The following is a 27,548-nucleotide window of genomic DNA, read 5'->3' as shown; positions in this document are numbered from 1 at the left end:
ATAGTGAAATCAGTAATTTCTCAGCAATGTCTGGGTAAGTTATATATAACTTTCCAAATAATCTCTATATAAAATTGGGCTTTGCAATGAAGATTACTACCAGCGTCATGGCAATGAATATCTTTGTATTATGACATAATGTCTATTCCTCATATTTTTCATAGCACTTTTAATTTCTATTTGAACCTTTGTATTTTGTGAATGTTTAGAAGGAATAATTTATTAAGTCTTTAAAATACAAAGGTGAGTAACTGAATTCTTACCACACTTTAAGGAATTTGCAGATGGTCCTAATGAGCTGTAAATCACAAAATAATTGTTCCCAGAAGAATTCCCTTACAAGACAGTTATTCTTAGGAATGGAACATTGCTTCAGTGTTGATAATTGAATGCATACTCATTGTAACTTTCCATTACTTTACAACACTACAGCCTACCTAGTTGCTATCTGTAGTATGATTACTATGTAAGGACAAAAAGTGTTGGAGAGGCCTGAGCAGTCAGGAGTCAATAATATGAGTGAATGTCTGCTCAAGCATTCATCGGTATTAGTTTAACAGATTTTTGAAAGCAGAAGTCACGCTAAGCCGATTGCTGATAACAGTGTAGCATCCTTTTATACTAAGCAATAAAATCCCCTTTCCTCTTCTCAGAAGTGTTTAAGCATATCTGCAATGTTAAAAGTAATATCTCATTTTCTTATCATTTTGGAAAGCTCTTTAAGGGTATTTAAGTCAGAAAAAAGCCAAAACAGTTCCCATCCTTTATTTGGCATATATTGAACTTTTAATTTCTAATAGGATACTGTTAAGGAACTGTTTCATACTTCAGGGAAACTATTTCAGTTGTGTAGCTTTCAGTTTGCTATGTTTTGTGGGGTTTTTTTGTTTGTTTCTTTTTTTAAAATCCACTCCAGGGTATTGTCTTATTTATTATCAGAGTTTGATATAAGGAGGCAAAAAAAATTGTGAATGTGAGTGACTGTGCACTGCAACAGGTGGCTATAAGGGGTCGTAGAATCTCTATCCTTGGGGATTTGAAAAAATCAGCTAGACTTACTGCAGCATCTTGATCTTAAAATCGGAGTTAACTGTACTTTGAGCAGGAGGTCTGATCAGATGTCTTCCAATTTAAATTATTTATCATTTTGTAGAAAAACGTGTTGGCAATAGTTTGGTTTGCAGAAAAAGGAGAAATCATTCATTTCTTTTTTTTTTTTTCTCCTTCTGTAAAACTCTCAAGTGGCAGTTATGTGCCTGAAAGTTAATTGAAGGTTTCTCAGCTGTGAGGACATAATTTGATCTGGTGATAGCAGCAGCAGAGCAAATGATGGGTGACAGGATGCAGGGAATGCTAAAGGTCAGATCAGTTAAGCTCCAGGAGCTAAGACAATCAGTGTTTGGGATCTTTCAGCTAGGAATTTGAGCTATCACAGACTTTTACGCATGCATCTCGGCTTTCCTGAGCAATGGGAAGGGTGAAGCAGGCTGGCAAAGGGGCACCAGAACAGCGCACTCACCTCCCTCCTGAGACCCACAGAAACTTTTATTCTCCCCTCTGCCCTCACAGTGTGCTGACGAAAGGGGTTGTTTGATACGCCGATGAAGGAAAAAAATCTTAATTGCTTTATCCAAAAGAAAAGAGTAGATGATTTAATTAAGCTTTCATTTTATGTTGAGATAAATTTAAACTACAGTCTTAATCTGGTCCTTGTTTACCAGTATCTGTCTACTGCAGAAATATTTTTCATGGTTATCTATTACACAGTTTTCACATAAAAGTGAAGAGTCTGTGGAGTCTAACTAATCTGGATTGGTGATTGGAGTTCGTAGAATGAACTGCTGAAGGTTTTATTGCCAGGTTACGATGACAATGTATAAAGGATAAAGAAACTGAATTGTTGGTGTGACTTGTGACGGGAGCCGGGCGATGTGGAACAAGACAGAGCTACATGTGGGATCTGCTGGAATTAGGCTACAATTCATTCCAGCGCTGTTGCCTCTGAGCTGTAGTGCAGGTGGGTGCAGGATGGAACTGCCTGTGCATACCAGCATAGACATTGAGATCCAAGGTTTCTGTCAGTATCTTTCTCTCCCCTGGTCCTTGTATCTAAACTCTTACCCGACACTGTGCTTCACACGCAGGAGGAGAGAGAGGACAACTATGATGTAAGAAAGAAATAGATTTTGGAGGACTGTTAATTGGATTTTTTTACTACATGTAATTATGATTATAACACCACTTTTTATACTCCTTCTGTAGCAATATTGAGTATTTAGTTCATTGCACTTCTCTTGTATTTTCTTTACTTGTATTTCCTTCACTTGTATTTCCTTCTTCTCTATTTCCTCTTATATTTCTTTTTCTTTGTATTTTCAAATACGTCAGATTTGAAAGTGCAAAGTTCTGAAACTCTTTTCTTTAACTTAGAAGGCACTCCAACCAAATCCAGTTAAAGTAACAGTTCTCCCTAGGCAATGAGATGTGAATCCTCCTGAGATCACTTGAAGCTGAGCATGAAAAGTAAAGGAAAACTATTTTCATTTAAGGCAACTTTCTTTTTATTACTATTCTTGATAAACAATGATCAATCATTTCTTCAAACTAACATTTTCTTCAGTAGCCAAACTAAGCCAAAAATGTTTCATCACAAACTTCTTGATGTGCTCTACTGTAGATTTGATACACTAGGTTTCATTTGAATTTTATTACTTTTTTTTTTTCTTCATTGCAGAGGGCTGCTGGTTGCAGACATCATAGATTTAGTGTGTTATGCTTGCTTTCTTCTAGCATTTCTTAACCTAGGCAGAAGTGCTCTGGTTTGGTTTGTTGGGTTTTTTTTTCCACTAAGTTTTGATTGCATCAGCAACTTTCGCACCCCTGGAAGTCCTTTTTCTAAAAAAAAAAAAAAAAGAAAACAAACTATTTTGCTTTCGTGCTGTGAAGTCACTTAATTTAACTGTATTTCAGTTTCTCCATCTATTGGAGACTATTTCGTAGAGCTATTTCTACATCCCCAAAAGGGTGTCCCCTTCTTGTGCAATGGTGCCATCCAATCTCAAGGGCTTTTGCTGACACCAGTGACATCAGTATACTGAGACAGGAGGAACTGCTAGGTGTCAAAGGAGGGAGAAGCCCTGGTGGGGGTGGTGGATGCACTTTTGGCACAACCTTGAGCATGCCACTTTTTCACTGAATTCCCCTCTGAATTTCTTTTAGATCAATTAATGAGAAGTTCTCCCAAAGGACACCTGAATACATGTCTGATTGGCAAAAGCACTCTGCACCTAGAGTGCCCATCAGAACTGTCACAACTCAATTTTCAAAATAACTCTTCACACTGAATGCTAAAACCCTTTAGAGTTTTAGTCACTCGTGTTTCTTTGGTTCTTAGACGTTGAACTTTGCAAAAACCTTGGCCTTTTGTGTCTCACAGGGCTCTCTCCTGAGTAATCTCCCATTTGTTCAGCTTTCACTGATTTCAGTTTGACCTGTACTGGAGAATGCAGCCTCTGATGTGCAATTCTGTGCATACATAGATGAATTTCATTGGTATTCAGAGTTCAGTATTTAAGTTCTGACAGATGTGATCAGATAATACATTCTGAAGTGATGCTAGCTTTATTTGTTTTTCTGCTTTTGAGTTTCAGTTGCAAGATACCATTAGGTGGGTATTTTTTTTGGATGTTGTTTTTAGAAAATGTGGTTGCTTGGTTTGGATTTTTTTTAAGTCATGAAAGAAAAGACTTTATGTAAGAGTTTTGCAGCAAGCAAGTTGTTCTCAACATATACTTCGCTAATAATGCACTAACAGCTTGAAAGTTCTTTAATATGTTTTTCAAGGTATGGATTAGTACTTGTGTTTTGTGATTTCAAACTGATAAAGCATTTGGAAAATGTGAACAACATTTATTTCTGGAACAGTAACACATTAGGAATTAATTTTTGGAGTTAAAACTGACAAGGGAGTGTGCACTGATTTTTGGAGAGATGACTGTCTCTTTATTTGCATGTACACTTTTGGAGCTTGAGCCATTATTTCAGCGTGGATGTGATGCTGTGGCTGTGTTCTGGTGATATGGGGAGAAAAGCAGTCTGTTCAAGGATGTGGTTGGTTGTACCCACAAAAAATGTTTCACAGGAATGTGCTTGTTGAGTTAATATCACATGAGCTTTCTTATATAATCTTCTGAAGTAGATAAAAAGGAAAAACATTTGGACTGTCTCTCACTGATAACAATTTCAGCTACCTCCACGGTGTGGCTGGGGAACCAACTAGTGTAAATGACAGTGTTTTGATGCATCTGCTGCTTTATCAGTTTCTTACTAAATTATACTGATGGGTTCATTTGAATCTGAAGGATAATAGAAAACTCCCAAGTATTGCCATATCTAAAGCACAATTTTGCTTTATATCACAATGCAATCAAAGCCTTTAAAGTGTTATTGGATTAAATAAATTTTTTTCTGGCACAAAATGGTTAAAGGGTAGCTCCTTGAATAATCAGCATTTAAAACATAATTGCTAGTTAATACAAAACTGTCTCTGTAAATGCAGTAAAATATTTTTCATACTTTCATTAAGTTTTGGGTTTTAATCACAGATAAATGCATGCAAAGAGCTCAAGTTTAGGACAAGAACCCTTTTATTGTTTTAAAAAATAAAGTTTTAATTTCTAGATATCTTTAGGTTTTTCCTCATAATCTATTACTAGTACTTTTAAATTCAGTTATCCTATCAGTCTCCCATGGCTAACGCCATCTGTGCTGTGCATTAAAAATTCATCTGTCTTAAATGTTTTTAAGTTTTCCACCCCTTCTCCCTTAATGAATATCTTTCTAAGTCTTGATATCTTCTCCCCCTACCCACATTTTGTTTACTTCTAAAAGCACAGGAATAAAAGCTTTAGGTTATATGTGGTTTAAGATTCAGGATATTGTGAGTAAACAGAGTTTACTCACAATATATAAACTATTCTGTATAATCTTTTTTTGCAAGATACTTTCTAGTAGGGCTACCACATAATTCTAAAGTATCAGGAGAAAAGCACTATGTGATCCTGTAAGAACTACAGGGAACCCTGGTTATACTGAGTCATTGTAAATATTTTGCTGTTGACTTCACTGAACATAAAATTTAACTCTCTCTATGCTCTTAAATGACCTTTTATGTTACCTTCTTTATGAAATGCAATAGTGATATAAAAATATATTGTAAAAAATGTTGGAGTTTTTTGATAAGTTCTCTTCCCCCCCCCCCCCCCCCCCCCACACACACACAACTGGACTTGCATTGTCAGAGGAAGTCCAGTTGTTTGTAATTGGCTTTTTTGTAGTGCATTTAAAAATGGGATCTGTGACTTAAAATAAGCATCTCACTTTTTGGTGCCTCAGTAAGTCAGTGGTTCTCAGATAAATGATCTGTTATAAATAGATAACAAGATAAAGGAAAAGCTAATTTGCATGTTAATGCTGAATCTGTAAAGCTGGCAATACCCAATGGTAGTCAAAGTTTGCAGTATTTTAAAAAAAGTCTTTCAGTGTGTAAACTGTGGTGTTAAACCAAATATGTTGTCTTAAATATTCCTCCTTGGTGATACACTAAGTAGTTGCCATACCTGTGTTAATAAGTGAATGTTACCATGTAGCTCCAAAATTTCAATGCCTGTCCACTAACTTCAGTAAAGTTGTGTTTCCATCCCTTGTTCTCCTAGGTCAATTTCTTCACTCTCTCCTTAGCAACTAAGGCTGTCTATATGCAAAAAAATGTTTACAATGAAGTGCATGCTTTAAAGCTACCATCAAAAATGTGTTTTATTTTGAGATGCATCCAGTAAAATCCGTTTGTAAAGCCAGAATGCTGCGAAATAGATGGGATGGCTGGGAATGGTTGCTGCTGCAGTCAGCGCAGAAAAAGCTGCCATAAATGCCACTGTTTCCCCAGATATTTTAAATCTTGCATTCTCTCTTTTCCTGCATTTGTCCTTTGCAATTACAGGTTTATTAATATCAGACCATAGTACTGGAAACAATGAATCTGGTAGCCTTGCAGGAGGTGATAGTATTTATAGTATCAATATTATGTCTTGAAGATCATTCAATAAATTAGCTATAATGAGCCCTCCTGTGCTGGTATAAACATGAAATAGATTAATGAGACAATACAGTCACTAACACTTCTTTAGACCAAGCTTTAGACCTTCACAAAATAACATCTGAAAACTTCCTACTGAATTTTTTTCAACATTCCCAAATGACTGCATTTTTTTAACCAACTCCATGCTTCTAAATAAAAGATCTTGAAGTCTCCCTTTGAAATGTGAACTGAATTCTTGTTCATTTGATTAAACAGTGGTATCTGAGACTTGACAGTGGTATATCCACTTTTGGAGTATGGGAATCGTGCATAAAGCTTTGCTGATAAAGTGAGATAAGAAAAATAGAGCAAAAATGCCTAGCAATTCTTTACTCCAATTTAGTTGGAAAGACTCCAGCAGAAATCAATAGCCCCTGCTGCTTTTACATGAAACACCTGGACAGTTGGCAATAAAAAAAAAAAAAACCAAAACAAAACAAAAAAAAACCCCAAAAAACCAAAAAACAGCCAACTTCAAGGGATTATGGATTATTTCCATTTACGTACTGAATTCAAGGACATCTGAATGCTTAACAGAAGTTCCCTTTTGTTACCTATAAATGTGTGCATCTGTTACGTTCAAAGACTAGAAATAACTTAAGGGGCTGTACTAGTAGTTCTGTGAATGCCTAGGTTTTATCAATTAAAAAAAAAAAAAATCAAACCTCAATAGGATGGTGGATACTTAGCAGACTTTTGAAGCTATGAAGGACAATTCCACCATGGAAAAGTCAATTCAGTATTTGGTTAGGAGCTCAAAAAAACCAGGGGGAGGCATGGGGGGGGAGCAAATAAGATGATAGGATTTATTATTTATTAGGAAAAGATTCAGGAAAACTATGTAGTCTCTACAGTGTTTTCCATTGTCTTGTTTTTTCTATAGTTCTGTTTAGAACAAGCTTTTACATTTTGTTTTTCAGTATTTAATGAAGCTGTAACAGTGTGTTTCATCATGAGTGCAACATGAAATAACAGCAGGATTGTAACCTTTCAGAAGACTCACATATCCTGTATGTGAGTATATCCAGTAGAAAGTACCAAACAGCTCTAGGGATTTCTAGGATGTCAATTAGTAACACAGCATTTGAACTTTTGAATGTTAGTGAATGACCTTTGTAGCTAAGACATCTGATCTTTGCAGATCAGAGATCAGCTGTACATAGACAGGTGTTTCCATGTGCATCAACCTGGTTAGACTTGCACCAGTATTTCCAAGACAGAAAAGGCTCTAACTGAAAACTGACATCTAATGAGACTGCATTCATTTAAAAAAAAAAAAAAAGCTACAAATTATTGTGTACTTTTCAGCATAAGTAGTGCTTTCCAAGGCTGTCATAAGAAGCCGTCAGCATCGTTGTTACCTACAACTGTTGTGCTTAATTTGGAAGACCAGAGACAGAACTCAAAACAATGCAAGAAAAACTTTAAATCGTGTCCAAGAGGGGAATATGAAATATTACAACTTAGGCCTGTTTATAAGTAAAACAGACTGGGCTTCGAGGGTAACATGTTGACTCTAGCCCCACATTACTCTGCATGAGCAGAGCACCAAGTCACTCCTCTGGAAGTGTCAGAAACTCCAGTTCTGGAAGGATGGCTTGCTGCAACGGCTGACCATAGTTAGCAATTTATATCAGCAGAGAAGTCCAATTACTTGTGTAACTTCCATTAGTACTCAAATTAAGCTATGCTTAAGCTATGCCATTATAAAATGTCACATGGTCCATCTTGGTTCCGCTCTGACACTGCTGAGTTGGCAAAAGTTTCTGCTGTGGGCTTGATTTAGTATTGAACAGAGATGTGATTAAAGCAGGACAAAACCTTTGAAGAGTATATTTAATCTAAAACTTTAAAATGCTGACCTTGACAAGGTATTTTTGGGTTAATTATGGTAGAAGAGGAGTATCCTGCACTTCAAACACTATGAGAATTCAGTATGTCACTACCTCAGAGACACTCTGTGATACCGCGTGTCTCCTTAGTTCTGCTCTCATCCTTTGGGAACATCTCAGATTACCTTGGTCTATGTAATGCAACTACCTTCATAAATGTATTTGCAACGATTGTTTCTTCAGAGCAGGCTAACAAATAGAACTGTTCTGATCTCTGAAGCCATGTCAAGTTGAATTGCTGCTCATCAAACAGTTATAGTTATGTTTTGTAATTATCACAAGTGCTTTCAAATAGTACCTTCAGTTTTTCTTATTTAAAAAGGATAGATATATGTCTGATTACTGTTGTTTAATTTTTGCCTAAGATTTTAAATGGTTATTTAAGTGCTCCTGTGTAAAATTGACCTTAAAAGGTAACTGGGCTACCTTTTTTCTACCTGAAGATATTTTCTTACATGAATTCTTGAATTCAAGCACTTTACCTCATTCTTGAAATGTCAACAGTGATGTGCTAGTCACTGTTTGCATTTACAAACATTTTGTATTGTTTCCAAAATTCAGTTTGATACATTTAACTTCAGGTTTGTTGTAAGTGCTGCTATTGGGGAAAGTGGCAGGACCTTTCATTCTGAATCTGCAAAAACATTTGAAGGAAGACTGTTTGGAGTTTATTGCCAGGATTTTTTTTTTCTCTCCACTGAAAACTTTGAACTACAATATTTTATCTCGGGGGGGGGAGTGTTATATACAAAGATTAGGGTGTGAATTTTCTTATTCTATTAAATGTATTTTATTAATCTTTCTTCACTTAGTCTTGATAACAAGGAAAACTTATAGCACTATTTTCTTTAAAATACACTAAGAATGAAAAAAGATTTTTTGGAATTATCTGAATTTTTTTGCAGAACCATACTTACAGGTATCTTGTATTTCAGTGTTTTGGTTTTCAACATTGGTATTAGCTTGGTGGACATTTACTTTGTATTGAGTCATGACCAAAAAGCAAGTTAATGTGTTTATATAACTTTGAGTTTGCCAAGTTCCATGTGCATTGAGCACTGCTTTCTTCCTTTAACAGCAGGCAACAGAGTATTTTGTGATCGTCTGTATGGTACATAATGAAATGTTCTCTTATAATTTTAATATATATTAGTATATTAGATTCTGGTCCTTGTCCCTGCAAAGTGAGTAGGAATTTAAACTTTGAGAATGAAGATTGAACCATGGCGCCATGGAAATCATTATCTACTTTGAAAATCACACTTCATTAGAAAAATCTTGTCTTAATAAAGAAAATTAAAGTATCTGTCAGTCAGACATCTTCCTCTGAAAATTTCACTTTATCATTGATTTGTCCACCTGGATTGGAAAGGCTAAAGAGATATATTAGAAGATCGGAATGATAGTTCACCCTGACATACTGTCAGCCTATTACAAATCTCATCTAACTACATATCCAACAGTCCAAACTGTAATCAATTTTTTGAACTGTGTTGTGGGGGTGTTTGAATGGACCTATAGAAATATACAGATGATGTACCTGAAATGCCACAATCTGTGGTGCATTGCTTGTGTTTAAATTTTGGGCAATTTTTGTGATTGGTGAATCAAGTTAGCATAGTCCTTAGGTTTTTGACTTTGTCTTTTCTTTCATTGCTGTGGGTTTTATGGGTGGGTTTTTTTTTTTTTAGGTTGTTGCTATATTAACTAATTTTGCTCATTTTTCATGAAAAAAGTTGTGTATTTTATTTAAAACCATATTTCAGTGTATTAATATGAAAATATTGTTCTGGTTAAAGAATACAAAATAGGTGTGTGTGTAAATTTTAGAAGGGATACTTTGGAAATTGGAAGTGGTTGAAATTATACTCAGCTGCAGTCTAGTTAGTTTTCCTGCTAATATTTCCAAATATAAATTTCCTTTTGTAAATCTTTTTAAGAAGCTTGATTGCAAATAGTATTGCAGTCACATTGAAGTTTGCTCACTCTGTGCTTTTAATTTCTCTTAATTAGTCTGTCTTTATCAGTTGATGTTACTGAGACCAATTTGATCAAATTCATTTAATATATACTTTAAGAACATCCAATATTTAGCCTTACAGCATTTCTTTCCTTTTTTTGTTTTCTTCATAGATACTACAACGTATTCCACTGAGCGATCTGAGCACTTTAAGCCATGCAAAGACAAGGATCTTGCATATTGTCTCAATGAAGGGGAATGCTTTGTGATTGAAACCTTAACAGGATCACATAAACACTGCCGGTAAGTCATTTGTAAAGAAGTTGCAAAGAAGTCTTCTGTCCAAGGGAGACAGCATTAGAAAAAAACCAACATTCCAACTTAGAAAGTTATAAAGCAATGGAATTTGCCTCTGATTTGATTGCATCCCTCACAGCTGACGCTTTTTTTACTAGTCTGTAATATTTATAAATAGAAATACAGAAATACAAAAAACATTTTGATTACTTTTATAGATAAGAAAAGTCTTCAATATTCTGTTTTCTAATCATACAAACAAGTAAGGATTAATGGGGGTTTTTTTGGTTTTTACATATTAAAATTTTATGGTCCTCTACATACCAGCAGTGTTCCTTTATTTTGGGTACTCAGAGCTCTGACAATAGCTGTATGCGCTGTTCATTGAGAGAGAGGAAGAGTTGTTCAGTTCGTAATTTTAAGAATTAGGGTTTCTTAAGTTTAATTACTGAAAAATAAAATGGACTGTAATAGCCATCTGAACCTGCTGTATAGCTGTTGTACAGTTTTTATACTCCTGAACTTCTGTTAATGTCTGTGACCGTCCTGAATGTATTTAAAAGAATATCAGAAAATAAAACCAGATCACCATATACAATTATTCTAGATGTAGTGGCCAGTAAAAGGGAGTGATATGCAGAAAGATAACCATAACTTCTTCTTAAAGATGAGAATAGAAAAAATTCTGAACTATTCAAACAATCTTTTAAATAGAAGTGGTCCAAAATGACAACGTGTACTTATGATGTTTTAATTTACTCCTAAGATATTGTATATGGCATACAGAAGGTGTATTTAAGATGCTTATATGCCCAAATTCTAAACTGAGCATCTAAATATATAGATATCTCTAATATACATAATAAAAAGCACCTAACATACTCCGAAGCTTTCCTGAATGATTTGGGACTTAAGCTGCTAAATCCCACTGAAAGTAGAAGAAAAAGTCACAAAATCATATGTGCCTAGTTTGAAAGTGGAGATCTATGGATTTGAAAACGGATGAACATCTGCTTATCAGAAGAATATTCTTAAGATTTTTATTTTTAATACTGTGCTAGTAATTTTTTCTCATTCAGTTGTATATGCTTCAGTGACCATTCATTTCCTCTCTGTATTTCATGTTTTCTTATGACATGCTTATTACATTAAATGAGTCATTAATCATGGGAAAATGCTTACTTTTTCAGCTTCAATCATGAAACCTTACAGGTATTTTTTTCTCCAAGCAGGTGTGTGATTTTCAGTCTCTCCTAAAGTGCCATCAGCTGTTAACAAGGGAATTATATGACTCAAATATTTAAGCATTTGTCATTGTTAGAATATTTAAACTGGACAAAACTGATACAGATTAATAGCAGGGAGAAATGGATATATGAGAATGTTTAATTAGGTTGGTGAGTTTGTTAGCTAATTTCTTTGAACAGACTACTTTAGTAAACTGTATGGGTTAAACTTCTAAATATCTGCAGGAGTATATCTCACAAGAGAGCTGTCTTTAGTTGTGTTTTGTTTGTTTCAAAATCTTTACTGTTGTCTGCCTTTGCCAAGTTCTTGTTTATTTGCTCTGATTCTAATGCCACAGTCTGACTAATGGTTAGAAGCTTTTCCATCCAAGGTTTTCCCCTTAACTAAACAAGCCACAGTGTGGAGTTTTCATTCCTTCCAGCAGAGTGAAATTTTTTCACACCTTCGCTTGTATTATTCTTCCATAGGGAAATATGGGTATCAGTTGTGAACCTGTGATCTCCCCTGTGTAACAGATATACATCACTTGTACAAGTTTCAGGCATTGACACATTCTCTGGGAATTAAACATCTGCTTATTTCAGTGGGTACTTTGAAGTGTGCAACACAAAAAGACATGTATAAGGCAATAAAAATTCATCTAACAAGAGAAGACACATTTTAAAATTTAAAAGATGATTAAACTAATGCTTTGTTTAATTCTGTAAGGACCTTCAACACTGCAAGCTGCTGCTTGTTCAGAATCACTTTTATGATACTGATATGTATGTCATTAATGAAGAGAAACCTTTTAATTTGACCTTCAAATTCTGTATTTATATCTTGATAACAGACTATATGTCTTTTTGTCAAGGCCAGTGCTGTAGTGAGTGGGATGCAGGTGTTTTTCTATCTGTAGCCTAGAACCATGCTCTGAAGTAGCAGCTAGAATGTACACGTATAGAAAAATATTGATGTACTGTATTTGTCCTCTAACTAGAAAAAAAGTAATTTTCCCTGAGAATGAAAGGGTGTTGGAATTCCCGTTGCAATTAAAAGAATCATTTGAATACAGAATTATGAAGATTTAGAGAGTGAAATGATACTTTGTTCTTAGAATCAAGCTGCATTGTGTATTCTCATTGGGAGTTTGATTTTGCATCTGTTCTGGGAACAGAGCACCAATTTACTGAAATGGGAATTTGCCATGTGGAACAGCTGCAGATAGAAGACTTTGATGTAGCAAAAAACTTTTGTCCCACTTTGTCAGGTTTAAAGAGTGTTAGTAGATGATATGCTTAGGCAGTTGTGCAGTTGTTCTTGTGTGTACGTGTTTAAGGACAAATATGCTAATGATTGTTAAATAAATTTTAAAAATACATTTGATAGCAATTAATAAATATTTGAGTTACATCCTGGACCTCTTCTGTATCCCCATGAACCACACCGTCAGTGCAAACAGTCTCAAGTGGCAGTTCAAGCATCTTCCAGAGTTGACAAAATTCATCACACTCTTGTTCAGCAATAGGAGGAGATGAGCATGTTGAACTCCAGCAGTCAGTAATGACATTAGCAGCTGGATGTTGTAGAGCACTGGCTCTATAACTTTTTTTTGTTTTGTGACATACATGCCTTATCTAGTTTGAACCTCTAATTGTGGAGAGTGGGACTAGCGGGCACCCCCAGTAAAGGTCAAGAGGGAGGCCATGTTGCAGGAGACCACTGGGAATACAGTAAATGAGGTCTGAAGCAGCCCTGCTTGTGTGTCTTCCATTCTTATCCACTTACAGAGGAGGTGTCCTAAAGTAATGGGATTTTTTTTTTTTAGCTTAGTTGACAACTGGAGGAAAAAATACAGGAATGGTTATTATTTGAAATTATAGAATTCCATTTTTGTTTGAACTTCTACATTTTATGTACTGTCTCTTGGTGAAAATTTGCCTGGGGATGTCAACTGGCAGAGTTCTCCTGCATGGTTAGGTAATAAACAAGATACACAGGATGTTGTTTGTGCTATTTTAAAGGTATGACTTCAGTATTTATTTTTGCGAATGGTTTAACACGAGCTTGTTTTAAGGATAGGGTAGGTCAACAGTAGGGAAACTTCATATTTAGCTTCTCCATATGCTGAATTTTTTTCCCTGTTGCCTTCTTGAGAATTTAAGCTGAATTGAGGATGCTTTTATTTGTTATTTACACAAAACAAATCAAGTACACAGTCAACACTGACACTTACCTGGATATTACATAATGCAGCCTTTAAAAAAAGAAGTTTAGGTTTTACCTATAGAATTTTATTTCAAAGACCCTATCTCAAGTCACCCTGGGATTTTGGGGTTGGGTTTTTCTTTCATGTGAATATTTCTACATTTTCTTTTCTTTTTAGTACCTTCATTTTCTTCTGATTAGCCATTTAGGACTTGAAAACACTGGATGAATGAGTGGCTAAAACTTTTGAGGGGAGAGGAGGATTGCACTTCCTTCAGAAATTCTCTTCTGAAGGAAGCCATTAAGACTGTTGTATATGCACTGGAGATTTTGGTGTTGGCAATGAACTCTAATGTACTCTTGTATGTTGGATGAGATGTACCTTCTGTCCTTTTTTTCCTGCCCTTCATCTCTCCTTCATGAAGCAAGCAGTATAAAACCTGAATAAGCTTTCTAACAACAGAGTGTGAAAGAATAGATTCACGAATGCACAGTAAACAAAACATCATTCCCAGTTAACCAAATTGCTGCAGGTTATATATATGCATCCAAAGAGTACTACAGTAGTTACTGTCCCAGAGTTTTCAGATTTCATAGGTCAGTCTGGTTTTGATGCATCCGTCTTGTTCTGATGAATTTTGAGCTTGGTGATCTTGCCTGCTTTTGTGCATAAAAATTTCCATTTATACACTTAGTTGATTAAAAAATGATACCAGTGTTGCTCAGCTTTGTTTTAAATTTGTAGTGAGACCAGAAGGATTGAATTTCCTTTTAATGCAAGTCCAATTTGGATAAATGTTTACATACTGTCAGGTTTTATTGTGAGTCTTTTGCATAGTATTAACTGTAATCCAGGCGTAGTCCTTCCTGTCAGTAAAAGCAGGAGAAGGGGATCAAACAAATTGAACTTTAGAATAGCTCTGAGCATGGCATAGGATACATGCACTTAATGGGAAGTTAAAAATCTAAAAAGATAAGTATATGATATCCCTGTTACGTGGCTTGTTATCTAGGTTTTTGCAGTCTGACCTAGGTGTTTTAAAATAGCAGGTACTCCATTTTGTGTGTTTCCCCCATCTTGTATTACAGTGACAATTTCCCAGGGCGCTTCCAACATGTAAAGAAAGCAAACCCAGAAAATGATTCACTATTGAATAGCATTGAATAAATAAAACATTTCATTGATGTCACAATATTACAAGGTTAGTTTCATCAAAAATAATCCATTGTATTAAGCTGACAATGTAACATACAGCTAGAAGAATGTAAAGGATGAAGAAAGCTGTGCTTAAACTTTAGGATACTTTCCATGTCAAGGGCAAGCAACAGACCTCCTGTTGTGAAAATTACTGGTTTATGAACATAGCTGTAGCACATATCTATATTATAGTTGCGTAGTTGCACACATTAGTTGGGAATACTGCCATTTTTAATTTAACATTTACTTTAGAAAAGCTGAGGTGGACTTGAAATACCACATTAAGTAGCTCCAAGCTGTTGTTAAGCAACTATATTTTAATATAGATATCACATTGCATTATTATTACATCACTTGCTTATTTAGCACTGCTTTCACAACTTGTGGTTGCCTTCAGCAATGCAATTGCTTCTGTTAGCTCAAATGAAATAGCTTGTGTGCCTAAAGCATTGTGACTGTGATTGTTTGCAAAACTCAGGCCTTTAAGAAGGCAGGAAGCAGAAATTATGGCCAAGAAGTCTGTCACATGGACTGTACATCCCAAGGGTAGAATGAGCTCAGCTATATTCACATACTCAAGACATGCTAGTAAACAACAAATAAGTAAAAACCTTAATCACTTTAATATTAATAACAAAACTGAACTTTGACTATTTTTCCATTTTTTTATTGGAAAATCTCATGCTTTTCTTGTTTAGTTTTAGATATTTATTTTCCTTCATGCAAAAAACCCAAACAAAAACCACCCCCAAAAACCAAACCACTTCTGTGCATTCTCTTTCAAGCTCCTGCCCTTTGAAATTACAGGAAGATGTTGCATGACTTTGCTGTCACATACCTGTTTCATTCTTTTAAACCTTTTTAGATACAAACTGTTAAGAAAAATGGTTTCCAAGCCTCAAAATGAAATGGTGTACACCTCAAGACATCTGTAGGACTTGTACTTGTTACCTAGGTATTGTAACTTTTTTGCTATTAGCCAGTCTCACATGATTTTTACCATTTGGTCTGTAATCAACACCTAAGATTTGAGCTCATTTACTTAGAATCAGTTAATCAGAATCAAAACTATTTTGTTCAAATACTATACTTCACCAGCATAAAATTAGTACTTTCTCAGTTACCCCTACTCTTACTAATAGCCCTCTAAAGCTCTTCAAGTCTGATATTATGGTATAACAATTCAATAAATAACAAATAGCATTTAAATTTAAATATTGAGTCTTTTAATGTCCTCCCCTGGTGAAATAGTGCAAGAACATATGTGATATACACACTAAACACGGCTATATTCAATAACACCTGATTCATGCTTTCATAAGTTAACGTTCAGAAGATAGAGGCTCTCGAGAAAGCTTCTTGTCAAAGTACTTTAACTCTTTATTAATTTTCACAGTCTCAACACTCCATTTTAACAGTGGTTTTTATTTACAGATTTTCACCTAAATTATTGCATTTAGCAGATACTTGCCTTCTTCAATAGTCTGTAGCTTCGGTGGTAGAACGTACTTTCAGCTTGAAGAATATATATATATGCAAATTGAAAAGTCTTACAAAGTTCAATTACTTTCCGATATCTGCAAAACTGAGTGTTTTAATGCAGCCGTGTAACAGGCTGTATTTCCAATGTTGTGGCAGACGTTTCCCTTGATGTGTTTACAAAAGCATGTGCTGAAGGGTGAATTTAAGTTCTTGAGTACTGCAGAAAATCGGTGTTTCTTGCTGTTGTTGCTGTTCACGTAGTATCATTCCTTCAAGCAGCTCTATGCACTGGAGAAGTCACTGGCAAAACATCTATTATCCATTTATCCCTCTTAAACATTTCCTGAAAACAAATTTGTATTAGTCTTATTTTGGGGGAAAGGATAAACTAATGTTAAAAAGAAACACAGACTAAAATAAAGCTTTACAGTTAGCATCTCTATAGAAAAAAACTATCACTGTAATCTGTATTCATAGTATTTCAGATTCTGTTTGCTTTCTGCTGAGCACCTTCAACAGGACAGATTTTCTAATTATTTCCCTTTGAAAAACATTGATTACTAAACAGTATAATTTCCTGGTTCCATTTCTGTCTTTTTGAAGTCGTGAAATTTACACTTGTGCTTCAGATTATGATGAAGATATACTTTTCCAGTCAGAGCAATAAGGTAAAAGCTACAAGACTGTATGCATAAAATGCATGCCCAGATATTTAAATTGCACACTAATTTAACTTAATTCACCTGTGATTCATTTGATTTAAGCAAATATCCATAAAAATAAAGTAAAATTCAAAGTCCGTTTCATCTTGTTTGAAATGCTTATTCAAATTAATACTCTTGAAAGAGTTTGAGGAAGAAGAAACAAAGGAGAACTTGCATAGCTATGCATCCAAAGTTAATGTTGAAGCTGAAGAGAATGAATGTTTTAAACTTATGTCAGCATAGAGGACTGAAAAACTGTGGAATCCATTTCTCTTTACCAGAATACTAAAAGACTACTGTAAATCCATTTTCAGTTAACATAAAGTATGGGAAAACATAGTTAGAGGCTTAGCATGTCCCGCTGCCTACTTTTTTTTTTTTAAGGCACACATTTGTAATTCACAGATAAGAGCTGTCAAATCAAACAGTGTTAATTCTTTCATTTATGTATGTACACAGTTATTTCCAAAGCATGAGAAGTACCATTTCTTAGAACAACCAGTAATGTGAGTGAAACAAAATATTTCTAGAAGCTTTAAGTAAATTATCATCTCTTTCTGGAAGAGAAAGACACGCAATTCAGTTCTCTTTACATTTGGCAAGATCCTTTCAGGCTGAAGCAAGAGTTGGGCTATAACCTTGAATTTCAGTAGAGGGAAGTGAGAAATGTAGTTGCCAGCTCAGCAGCTGAGATAGCTTTTTCTTGAGGCTGCTAATAATTCTTGGATTTCTTGATTTGGCACCTAAGTGGGAGATTAGGAAGCAGTGCTGTGCTAGCATTTATTCTCATGTCTCGCTAGCAAGAATACTTAAAGCTTGTGGAACCTTAAATTTTTATCACCACCTTTTCTTGTGCCTACACGTTTCTGAAGCTGTGTCTCGTCATTATCAGATAGTGAGGCATCTTGATTGTATAGCACATCTCCACTGGTAGAGATGACTCAAATCCATTCTATATAAATTGAAACTTCCATGAAGAGAGTTGATCTGTTAATGGAAGAAACTGCCTCCTGTTTCCTAATCCTAAAGGAAAATAAAGTTATGTGACCTACAGAAAGCTATTACTCAGTACATGCTGTCTGAAACTAAATACAAGATGAACAGGTATAAAATTAGAAAAATATAAAATGGTAAAATCCTTCCACTGCCAAGGAATATTCCATCAATTTGTAAGAATTGGGGTTTTCTCCCTTGCTTTCTGAAACCTGCCAGTGAAAAAAGGATAGCTTTTACAGTACACACAAAGTATTTGTAGAAAAGAAAACCTTAAAAAGTATGGGTGCAAATATCAATGGCATATATTGCATCTGTCTTGAAGCTAACGTATGCAAATATTCTGCCATCAAACTCTGCTTTTAAATTAACTTGGAAATGAGTTAGGGTTTTTGTTGTTGTTGTTACCTCCCTTAGGCAAAAAGGAATTTGTGAAGTGCGTAATGCAGACATCTGAAATCTCTCATTTAAATTCTCATCCTTGCCAGTGTCTTAAGTACACTGAAAGCAATAGCATTTCCAATCTAATCCTATCTGCAGACATTCTCCCAGAAGATCTGCTGGAAAATATCTTGCTAGGAGAAGAAATAAACTCTGGACAATTGAGTCATTTAAATAGAAACAAATGCCAACTATATCAAAATGCTAAGTACCAAAACTTTAATCCACCAGTACTCTAGATTAATCTAAATTGGAAGAACAAACAAAACCACCTGTTTCCTCTATCCCTTACTCTGCAAAGGAAACTCTTCCTACTTTCTCAAATAGGAAGAGGGGAAGTGAGGCAAAAATGTGTGGATTCTGTACTGTTGTGAAAACCAATATTCAAGATTAGACAGACAGGTAAACTTTGTCATATGAGTTATGTTAAAGAGATAAATGTTCTCATTATTATCCTGTACCCTTTACTGTAGTGTTGAGGAGTGAATGGGTCATTTGAATTTGAAACAAGTTTCTTGAAGTTAGCACAGTGCAGACAGGGATGAACTCTTTAAGCAACCTGCCAAATAATCTAATAAGAAGCAGATTTGTATAAAGTGTATTCAGAGATATCTCAGAAGGTTGTAATGAAGCATCTTTTGGGCTGTATTTGTGCCTTATCAGCCACTTTGTTAGATAGCAAACTGCATTTTTACAAGAATTATGCTGTTGAAGAAGGCTAGTGTCAGAAGCCTAGAGTAATAACTTGACTCCTACTTGAATCAGCATACAAATGTGAGGTCAAACTCCAAGCTGCTTAACATAGTTATGATGTGCCAATGATATCTTGTTAATTGCATTATTAAAATATAAAGGATATATGACAGAGGAATGCAAAAGTCAGAGGTTATCACTGACTTTAGAATTATTTCTGAAAGGCAAGCGTCTGCAATAAATAACTGAGGCTATATAAAAATTAAGTTTAAAACCAGTGAAAAATTACTGTTTGCTGGTTTTGCAGTCTAGATTATCATGGTGGATACCATAGGACTAAACAGTTGGGGAAAGCATTCTTGCCTGACATCAAGCCTCTTGAAAGAACAGAGGAATGTGTTACTGCTTTTAAACATGGTTTCTTTTAACTCTTCTGATGTTGCAACTCATGGAGGCAGTACAGATGTTTCAAACTTAAAAAGCAACTATCTATAAATTTCTTCAAAATTTGTAATAAAAGGAATTTTGATCAACAGTATTGGAGACTTTTTAGATAACTCTTTCTTGCTGTTTACAGCTCTTTTCTGTGTCACACATCAGGTTTCTGATGTAATTTAGATGCACAGCTATGATGGGAAAAAGTGAGATCTGAAGGGGTTACAGTTTTGGAGAATTTATACGGGGATACTATTCCAGTGAATAAGGAAGACAGTTCATTGTTTTTTCCCTTAAATCTTGATATTATTGAAACCAGTTCAATCCACAGTAGCTAATTTAGAGACAAAAAAGCATTAAGATCATCTTTCTTCAGAGACTTTTCACTTATTTCCCTTTCAGAGATAGTGTCTGGTATAGTCTAGGGCAGAATGTTGTTCAAGATATATTTACATATTTATTCATAATTTTAATATATTAAAATACATATTTATATATAGAGATATGACTCCTACATATAAATATATATCTAATATATAAATATATACTTTCTAATTCATGTATGTATATATAATGTATATATTTCCAATGCCTTGCTAGTCATTCAGTGTATGAAATTAAGTATTTAGATTTGCAACTTGGGAAAATAGAGAGACACACCGGAAAATATAGAACGTTGCAGAAAACAAATTTCTAATGTGTACTATTTAATGTTATGGGCGTTAGACAAGGAAGATTTATTTCAGGCCATGATATGACTGTATATATGACTTTATAGTTTATACTTCACTGTGTAATTATCAGAATAACTTCCAAATAGGGTTTGTTGTTATCTGAAACTAAAATTTTGGTCGTTTCCAGAAGGTAAATGTTCATAACTGGTCTTACATGTACTTAGTAGAAATACTAGAGTTGAATGAAATCTGAAATTTCCATTGTGTGTTATATTAGAATATATTCTGGATCATTAGTTTAAACAAACTGATAAATGTTACAACTGCCTACGCTTTTCCCTGTACTTCTCTGTTCTGCTCAGTCATGGTAATCTCAGTTACAAGTGACTTCTGCATATTTGGTTATGTGTAGCCATCCATTCTTCCTCTTTGTGTTCTTAATTTTGCACATAAAGAAGCAACTTGAAGAACAGTAGCTAGGATAATTAGACTTAAAGGGATCCCCTATCATGTCTTGCTGCCTTATGCTCTGAAAAGTAGAAATTTTACATTAAAAGTTGTCCAACATGAGGACAAAGGAAAAAATTATTGGTAGTAATTTTAGGAGAGTGGGGACTTGGAGTGAACTTATCTCAGAAATTTTTTTCTTTGAATTGCAGAAAATAGAAGCAAGCTCCAGAGGTTTGATATGTTATTAGTTATGCTATGCATTTTTTTTTTTCTGGATGAAATCAGTCAGATAATTTTTAAATATCTAGCCTTCTTCTCTTTTTCTACAGGTACCTCCCCCATGCTTTTTTTCATTTTACCCTTCAAATTAAAATTGGACCTGTAGGAAATTCAAAGGCAGAAGCTTGTTATTTTGTCTTTTCAACTAAAAAAACAAACAAACAAACAAAAAAAACAACCCAAAAAACCCCACCAACAACAAAAAAACCCCAAACCCAAAACCCCAAGGCTTTTACTTTCTTTGCATTTGTAAACCATAGAGGACTATGTTTCTGCATAGAAGAACAGAGAGAAAAGAGGAAAAGAAACAAGAACAGAACTGTTAGTTTATGGTATAAAATAAATTTCTGATTTGTAAGATTTGTAGGTCTTGTATGTAAGTATTTTGAGAAAAAGTTACAAATTGAGTAATGCTGACAAGCCCAGAAACAGTGAAGAATTTTGGTGTCTTTAAGGCCACTATGGGTAGGATGGGACCCTTTCCCAGTGTCTCAGGCTGTTTGAGTCCCAATGTGAACTCCTATTTTTATTATGCATTTATTAAAAATTATGGGTATTGGTGCCACAGCATAGCACGAATGTCCATGTGCATTGAACAAGATGAGGTATTTTGAAGACCAGCAGTATGAGAACATGTCTTGACAGTAGACACTGTAATAGACATTTCTCTTAAGTATCTCCAATTAATATTGAATATACAGTTTCAGTAAGGGGAATATTATATTATTAGAATCACTTTGGTGTTAAAAATTAATTGATAACAGACATAAAAAAGCAATATATGCACTATGTACCTGAGGAATAAGGTGAACAAAAAATGGTCTTTACAATGTACATTTGTTATGCCTTTTTCAGTCTTATTTTCAGCTATCTCCATTAATGGGATTTTTTTTTTCTTTTTAGAGTTCTGTCATCTTTGGTAGATGTCTAATAGAATTGTAGAAAACTGGACTAAAAAAAAGGATCTGGGGATGTCATTCATGGTTACACAAAGGCAGTGAACTTCAGACAGATGATTGTCTGACCTGCTCTGAAAGACATCTGAGATGGGAGATTTTAGAATGTTCCCAGGCAATACATTTGGGTGATCTTTTGTTTTTTCATTGGAAAGATTTTTTCCAAGGTCCAGTCTAATGCTTTTTTAGCAGAAGTTCAAGCCTATTACAGTTTGTTCTATTCAGCATGGAAACATTATCACTTTCTTTATAACTTCTTATTACAACTATTACAACTTATTTAAATTTATAATTTTCTTCACACAATACGCCTTTCTGGAGGCTAACTTTTCCAGTCTTACCTCAAAAGTGATGCTTTTCAGATCTTGAATTCTGGGTATACAAGGTTTAACTAAGTTTAACTCATGAGAATGGTTTTACAAAGGAGTTTACATCACTTTTGGGGCAGAAGATGAAGACTGATTCAGTCTCGTAAGCTGCATCCATGCAGATTGGCCATGTAGCTGTTACACTTCCTGATTTCAGGTGTGCTAACTTCGCAACCATACCACAAAGCTTACTTTGAACTAACACTGTCTATGCAGTGTAGGATCAGCTGCTGCTTTCAGTCACTCAAATGGCTCGTCTGCATAAAAATGCTTATTAATAGGCAAAAAACCCCCACTTTGCATTCTCTAAGATATTTCAAATTGGAATGCTAAAAATAATAAAGATGGGATAAAGAACGATTGCAAACAATAAAATGCTTCAGAATATTTTCTTCAGAAGCTCTTGGGAATCAGTTTTATTTTCTGAAATGAAATTGTCTTTAGTGAAAATTTGAGCTTATTTAATCAATTTCATCTTCTGTATATTGAACAGACTTTTTTTGTTTGGGTCCCACCCCTGTGGTGTTCTTGTCGAACCAAAAATAATTTTTTTTTGTAGAAGGAAAATGAACAGCATTGTGGCTGTTACTTAAAACTCAGTGGTGCTGTAATACCAGTGACTGTATTTTTATAATAGAACTCTAAAACATCAAACATTCAAATCCCATTTTTGCCTGATAGATGAGTTGTTCTGCAAGCTGTTAGCTAGTAAAATATTTCATCTGTGTAAAAAAACCTATTGTGGAATGACAGAAAGACGACAAAAGGCAGAATCAAAATACCTCTGCCTTCTAACTTCTCACTAAACTCTTAAAACAGACATGTGCAGTGATGACTTCTAGATGTTGGTAGGGTTTTTTTTTTTTTTTTTCTTTTGTTCCTTCCAAAGTTGTATTAGCCACAGCAGATGACCTGCTGTGATCTTAGTGCTACATGTGTTGCTCATCTGTTGTTTTCCAATGTGATCATCCTTGGAGTAAATGTGTAACTTCTTGCTGTATTTTAAATCACGTTAACACAGAATCAATTCCCAGTGGAAGCAAACCTGAGCATCCGCATGTATCCTAACATTCTGTTTTGTATTGCGTAGCTTGGCATACTGCTTGTGATCCATGAATGTGCTGTGCTAGATCGTGGACCAAACCTTGTAATTGAGCAAGTTAGAACAACAACAAAAAAACCCCACCAACCTACAAATAGGTCAGTGTATACACTATGGACGTTTAACACTTGTCAGAAAATTCTTATGGTGTAAGGTCATTACTGTATCTGCTAAAAAGTATCATAAGACTCAGCAGAGCTTTAATTGGGTGTCTTTAAGCAAATCTTTAGTTCTGAATAGAGACATAATATTTTATTTAATATGTATATTTTAAATCTCTGAAGATTATCACAACCAAATTAATTTAAATTATGCATTCATTTTTTATCAGCAGTGAGTCTTGAATGTGAAATCTAGCTTTAAAGTACTGCTTTTCTGTATTTTGAACATATCACTAAATGTTTATTTTACTCTTGTTGAAAGGTGCAAAGGAAGCACTGGATATTAAATATAAATTGATTACTAAATCACCATGTTCTTCTAGAAAGATGACTGAACATGAGCAAAAATTTGGACTTACTTGGCTTTATAGCATTTACCCCTGTCTTAGCTTTGAAATAAATACAAATAGAAAATTCAACATCTCTGCACAAGTTATTGCATTTTTAATTATTGTCTTCTGCTGATGTTAGATCAGAGAGGAAATTTGTCCTGACCTCCTCAAGTTGTTGATGTGTGTGGTTTTCTGCATACCTGTGAGTCTGTATTTCTTAATATCCTTTATTCTCCTGGCAAAGACCTGCAAATGCTGCAGTTCCCTCCCTGAAAGTGCAGAGCCTGCACGGTTTAGGAGGGCTGGAACTGGTGTGCGAATTTTCTGGAGTATTCAGCTGGTTCCCGTAGTCCTGATCAAGGCCTTCTGACTCAATGCTGGAACAGCGAAAATACAGTAATAGGAGCAAAATTAAAATTGTCTAGTAAATCATAAACTTTGAGTACACAATAAGTCACTGAATTTCTTTTTACAACAGGCTGAAATTACATGATTTTTAATTAGGCTTTATACCTTGAATGGAAATGACAACACTGATTAATTGCAAGGAAATACAAAAATTACAAATTTTGTAAAATTTTTTGACCATTTTTTGGTAAATAAAGATACAAAAATACAAACTAAAAAGAAATTATCAAAATCAATATGTTCAAACTCAAGACATCCAATCACAATATATAGCTTTCATGGTAACAGTCTCTTGGTCTTGGAGCAAAATATAATGAAACCATGAATGTTAGGCAATATGAAAATTTTCTTTACAAAAATGTCCTTAAATGTAGAGAATTTAAACATATTGGCACATTCAAGGAGTAAGTTTAAGTTTCAGTTTGTATTGGATCTTTTAGTCAAGTCTTTAGTTTCTGTTCTTTGGTTGAATACAACCAACCTGAAGTCTGAGCTGTGATATGAAAAAAGTACATTGCTGTTAAAGAAACGATATCAAGAAAGAAGACTGGGTGTAAGGTGGAGTTGTGTGCTTAGAACAAAGAAAGAACATTCTGCAACATAAATTATAGGCCATGCTGGATGTTTTTTCCAAGCCATGTGGGACTGTGTTTTATTTTTAATGATCTGTATTAAAAGCCTTCATATTTTGATGAAAGCTAAGTTTATATGTATGTGACAGAATTTATCGTCGTTGTGATTTATGCTTAAAACTGTCTGAAAATCCTTTTTCTAACTTTGAGTTTAAACTCTAAGCTTGCGTCATTATCTCTTCATGAGGCAAATGAATTCTCCATGCATTATCTTTTTTTAGATGATATACTTGCTAGTTCTTTCACAGGAAGCATCCTGCTTGGAGTTCAGTACTTCAATGACTGAATAAATCTCAATAGTATCATGGAAACCAAATACTTTTCAAACTGAGCAGATAAATACCTTATAACTAAAGTACTAGCAAACTGGAAAGGCTGAAGAGAGATGGTAGCTTTTTTCCATCAAGTACTTTATATTTCTTAAAGAACAGTAGTACTTGTTCTTTTTAGTGAATATATAAGGTCTTTGCAACAAGCATTTTATCTGTCTCTTTCCTGTCCTGTGATGCTTCATCCCAACTTCGTGGGACAATTTTATTTTTGCTTTAAAAGCATGTCACAAAAAAAAAAAAGGAAAATAATACTTTTTTTGGTTGTTTTTATAAAAAGATTATTGAAGATGGGAGAAAAAATATTTAGAAATGGAGTGAAGCCTCAGTTTGATCTTGCCAGCCTCAGGAAGATCCCTGCAAACAGTCCACATTCCTTTGGCCTTGTTTCATACAAAAATACGTGATGATTTTTTCTTCCATCCTTTTTGTTATTTTTATTTTGAAAAATAAAAGCTAGAATAATAAATACAATATTTAAACTGACGGTTAGGGGGCTGGAGTTGATGGGGTCACTTTGGCAGACTCTTTGATGCTGGAGAATGGAACTTTGCACAAGGGCTGAGCTTAAGTCACACTGCCCCTTCTGCCCTTCTTTGTGACCCTTTCTTCTCATTTTTCATGTATCTTTTAGTTCCTTCTGATACCATTCAGATAATAGTGAGGTTCTGGCTTTCTGGGTCTACTACCATTTGAGAAGTCTGGAGGAGAGCAGTGTAAATTGGACTGCCTTCTGGAGCAATTTTCAAGTTTCTGCTTAGATTTCTCACTGTGACTGAAGCTCCTGATAGAGCTCATGAGGATGACCAAATGAGGTTTTCTGTAATCTTGTTAGGGAAATGCTAACAAAAGCCTGAAACAGATTTCCACTCTCCCATCCCCTCCAGTGGGAAAAGTTAATTTCAAACATTGTCTTGCCAAATTAATAAGAAAAGGTGAGCAACATTACCTGTAAAGACTGTGGTTGCTGGCTGAGCGGCATGGTTAGGGCAGCAGACTGAATAGATGCTGATCATCTTTGAGGACTCCAGAGGAAAAGCTGGAGAATGAGAATTATGGTGAGTTGGTATACAGAGAACATGGGAAAATAAAATTAGAATGTGATGAATTAATAAGCCAGCAGCAATTAAACAAGCCTAACTGCCTAAATATAAAGGTTTTTGTATTCAAGCACCATCAAAGTCTTTGTGTGCTGAGGAAAATTACGCATAAGGGAATGCTGTCCATAAATCTATGGTGCTACTTTCATGCTAAATTGCTTCTGTGTCCATATGACTCGCTAACCAAAAAACGGTGCAGAAATCATTGGAACTTCATGTTACTGCATTGTCCAGGGTCTATATGATTTTTGTCTTATTAGAACAATGGGCTATTTGTTTTATAAATCATTCAGCATGTTGCAGAAGCTTTCAGTTACATGCACTAAATCAGCTCATATTACTGGGCAGCAGAACACGACATTGCAGCTGAACTGGCAGAGTATGTGTGAATGAGATATTGATCTACTGTGATAGAGAAAAGTTATGCTAAAATGGACTAAAAAAGAGGAGCATTATCTCTATATTGCAGTATTGGTTCAAATTATACAAGATGTTAAAAAAGGATAGTAGTACTGGAGAAGCGAAAGCTTTAGAGTTTTCCTTTTCTCCATTACTTTGACAATTTTGATCATTCAATTCAGGAGAGAGATGTGTGTCTCATTGTGGGTGTCTATAGAGCTGATAACTAAATGAGGATTTTATTATTAGTATTTATTATTTTGCTATTACTGCATTTGGAGCGGGACTGAGAGTTTAGCTCTCTATATTGGAGCTTTAAAATTGTCCACTCTTCTGGAACCAGGAGTTGCTAACTTAGCAAAACAAACTTCTGTCCAAAAATGTTGATTTCCTGAACCCAAATGTTTTATCCAAAATACTTCGTGTTCTACAAATATTCTGCTAAACTGACATAAACATTCTTTTCTGAATCGTTATGGAGGGCTTTTGGTTGCTTTTCCCTACTTCCCTCACAACAGCTTCTGGATCCTTGACCTGTTGATTCTGACTGGCATGTCCCACAGGGCAGGATACCCTGCATTTTGACTAAGTCTGACTAGCCTTGTGGGTTCTGTTTGTCATTAGCGTCCTTGCACAGCTGCTGTAGCATCCGTTCTTCCAGGTTCTACACTACGTAGTTTGTGCCAACATGA

General features: G+C 34.9%; 1 protein-coding gene across 1 annotated transcript in view; it reads left to right on the top strand.

Annotated features, from left to right (window-relative positions):
* Positions 1-27,548, top strand: part of NRG3 (neuregulin 3) — a 417,999-nt gene that overhangs the window by 162,448 nt on the left and 228,003 nt on the right. Inside the window, exon 2 of the mRNA XM_074874478.1 lies at positions 10,162-10,291. Within this exon, the coding sequence (XP_074730579.1) occupies positions 10,162-10,291 (130 nt within the window). The remainder of the gene's footprint in view (positions 1-10,161; positions 10,292-27,548) is intronic.

This window comes from Strix uralensis, chromosome 7, assembly GCF_047716275.1.
Source record: "Strix uralensis isolate ZFMK-TIS-50842 chromosome 7, bStrUra1, whole genome shotgun sequence".
Taxonomy (NCBI): domain Eukaryota; kingdom Metazoa; phylum Chordata; class Aves; order Strigiformes; family Strigidae; genus Strix; species Strix uralensis.
The sequence above is the reverse complement of the archived record's forward strand: the minus strand, read 5'-3'. Positions and strand labels throughout refer to the sequence as shown.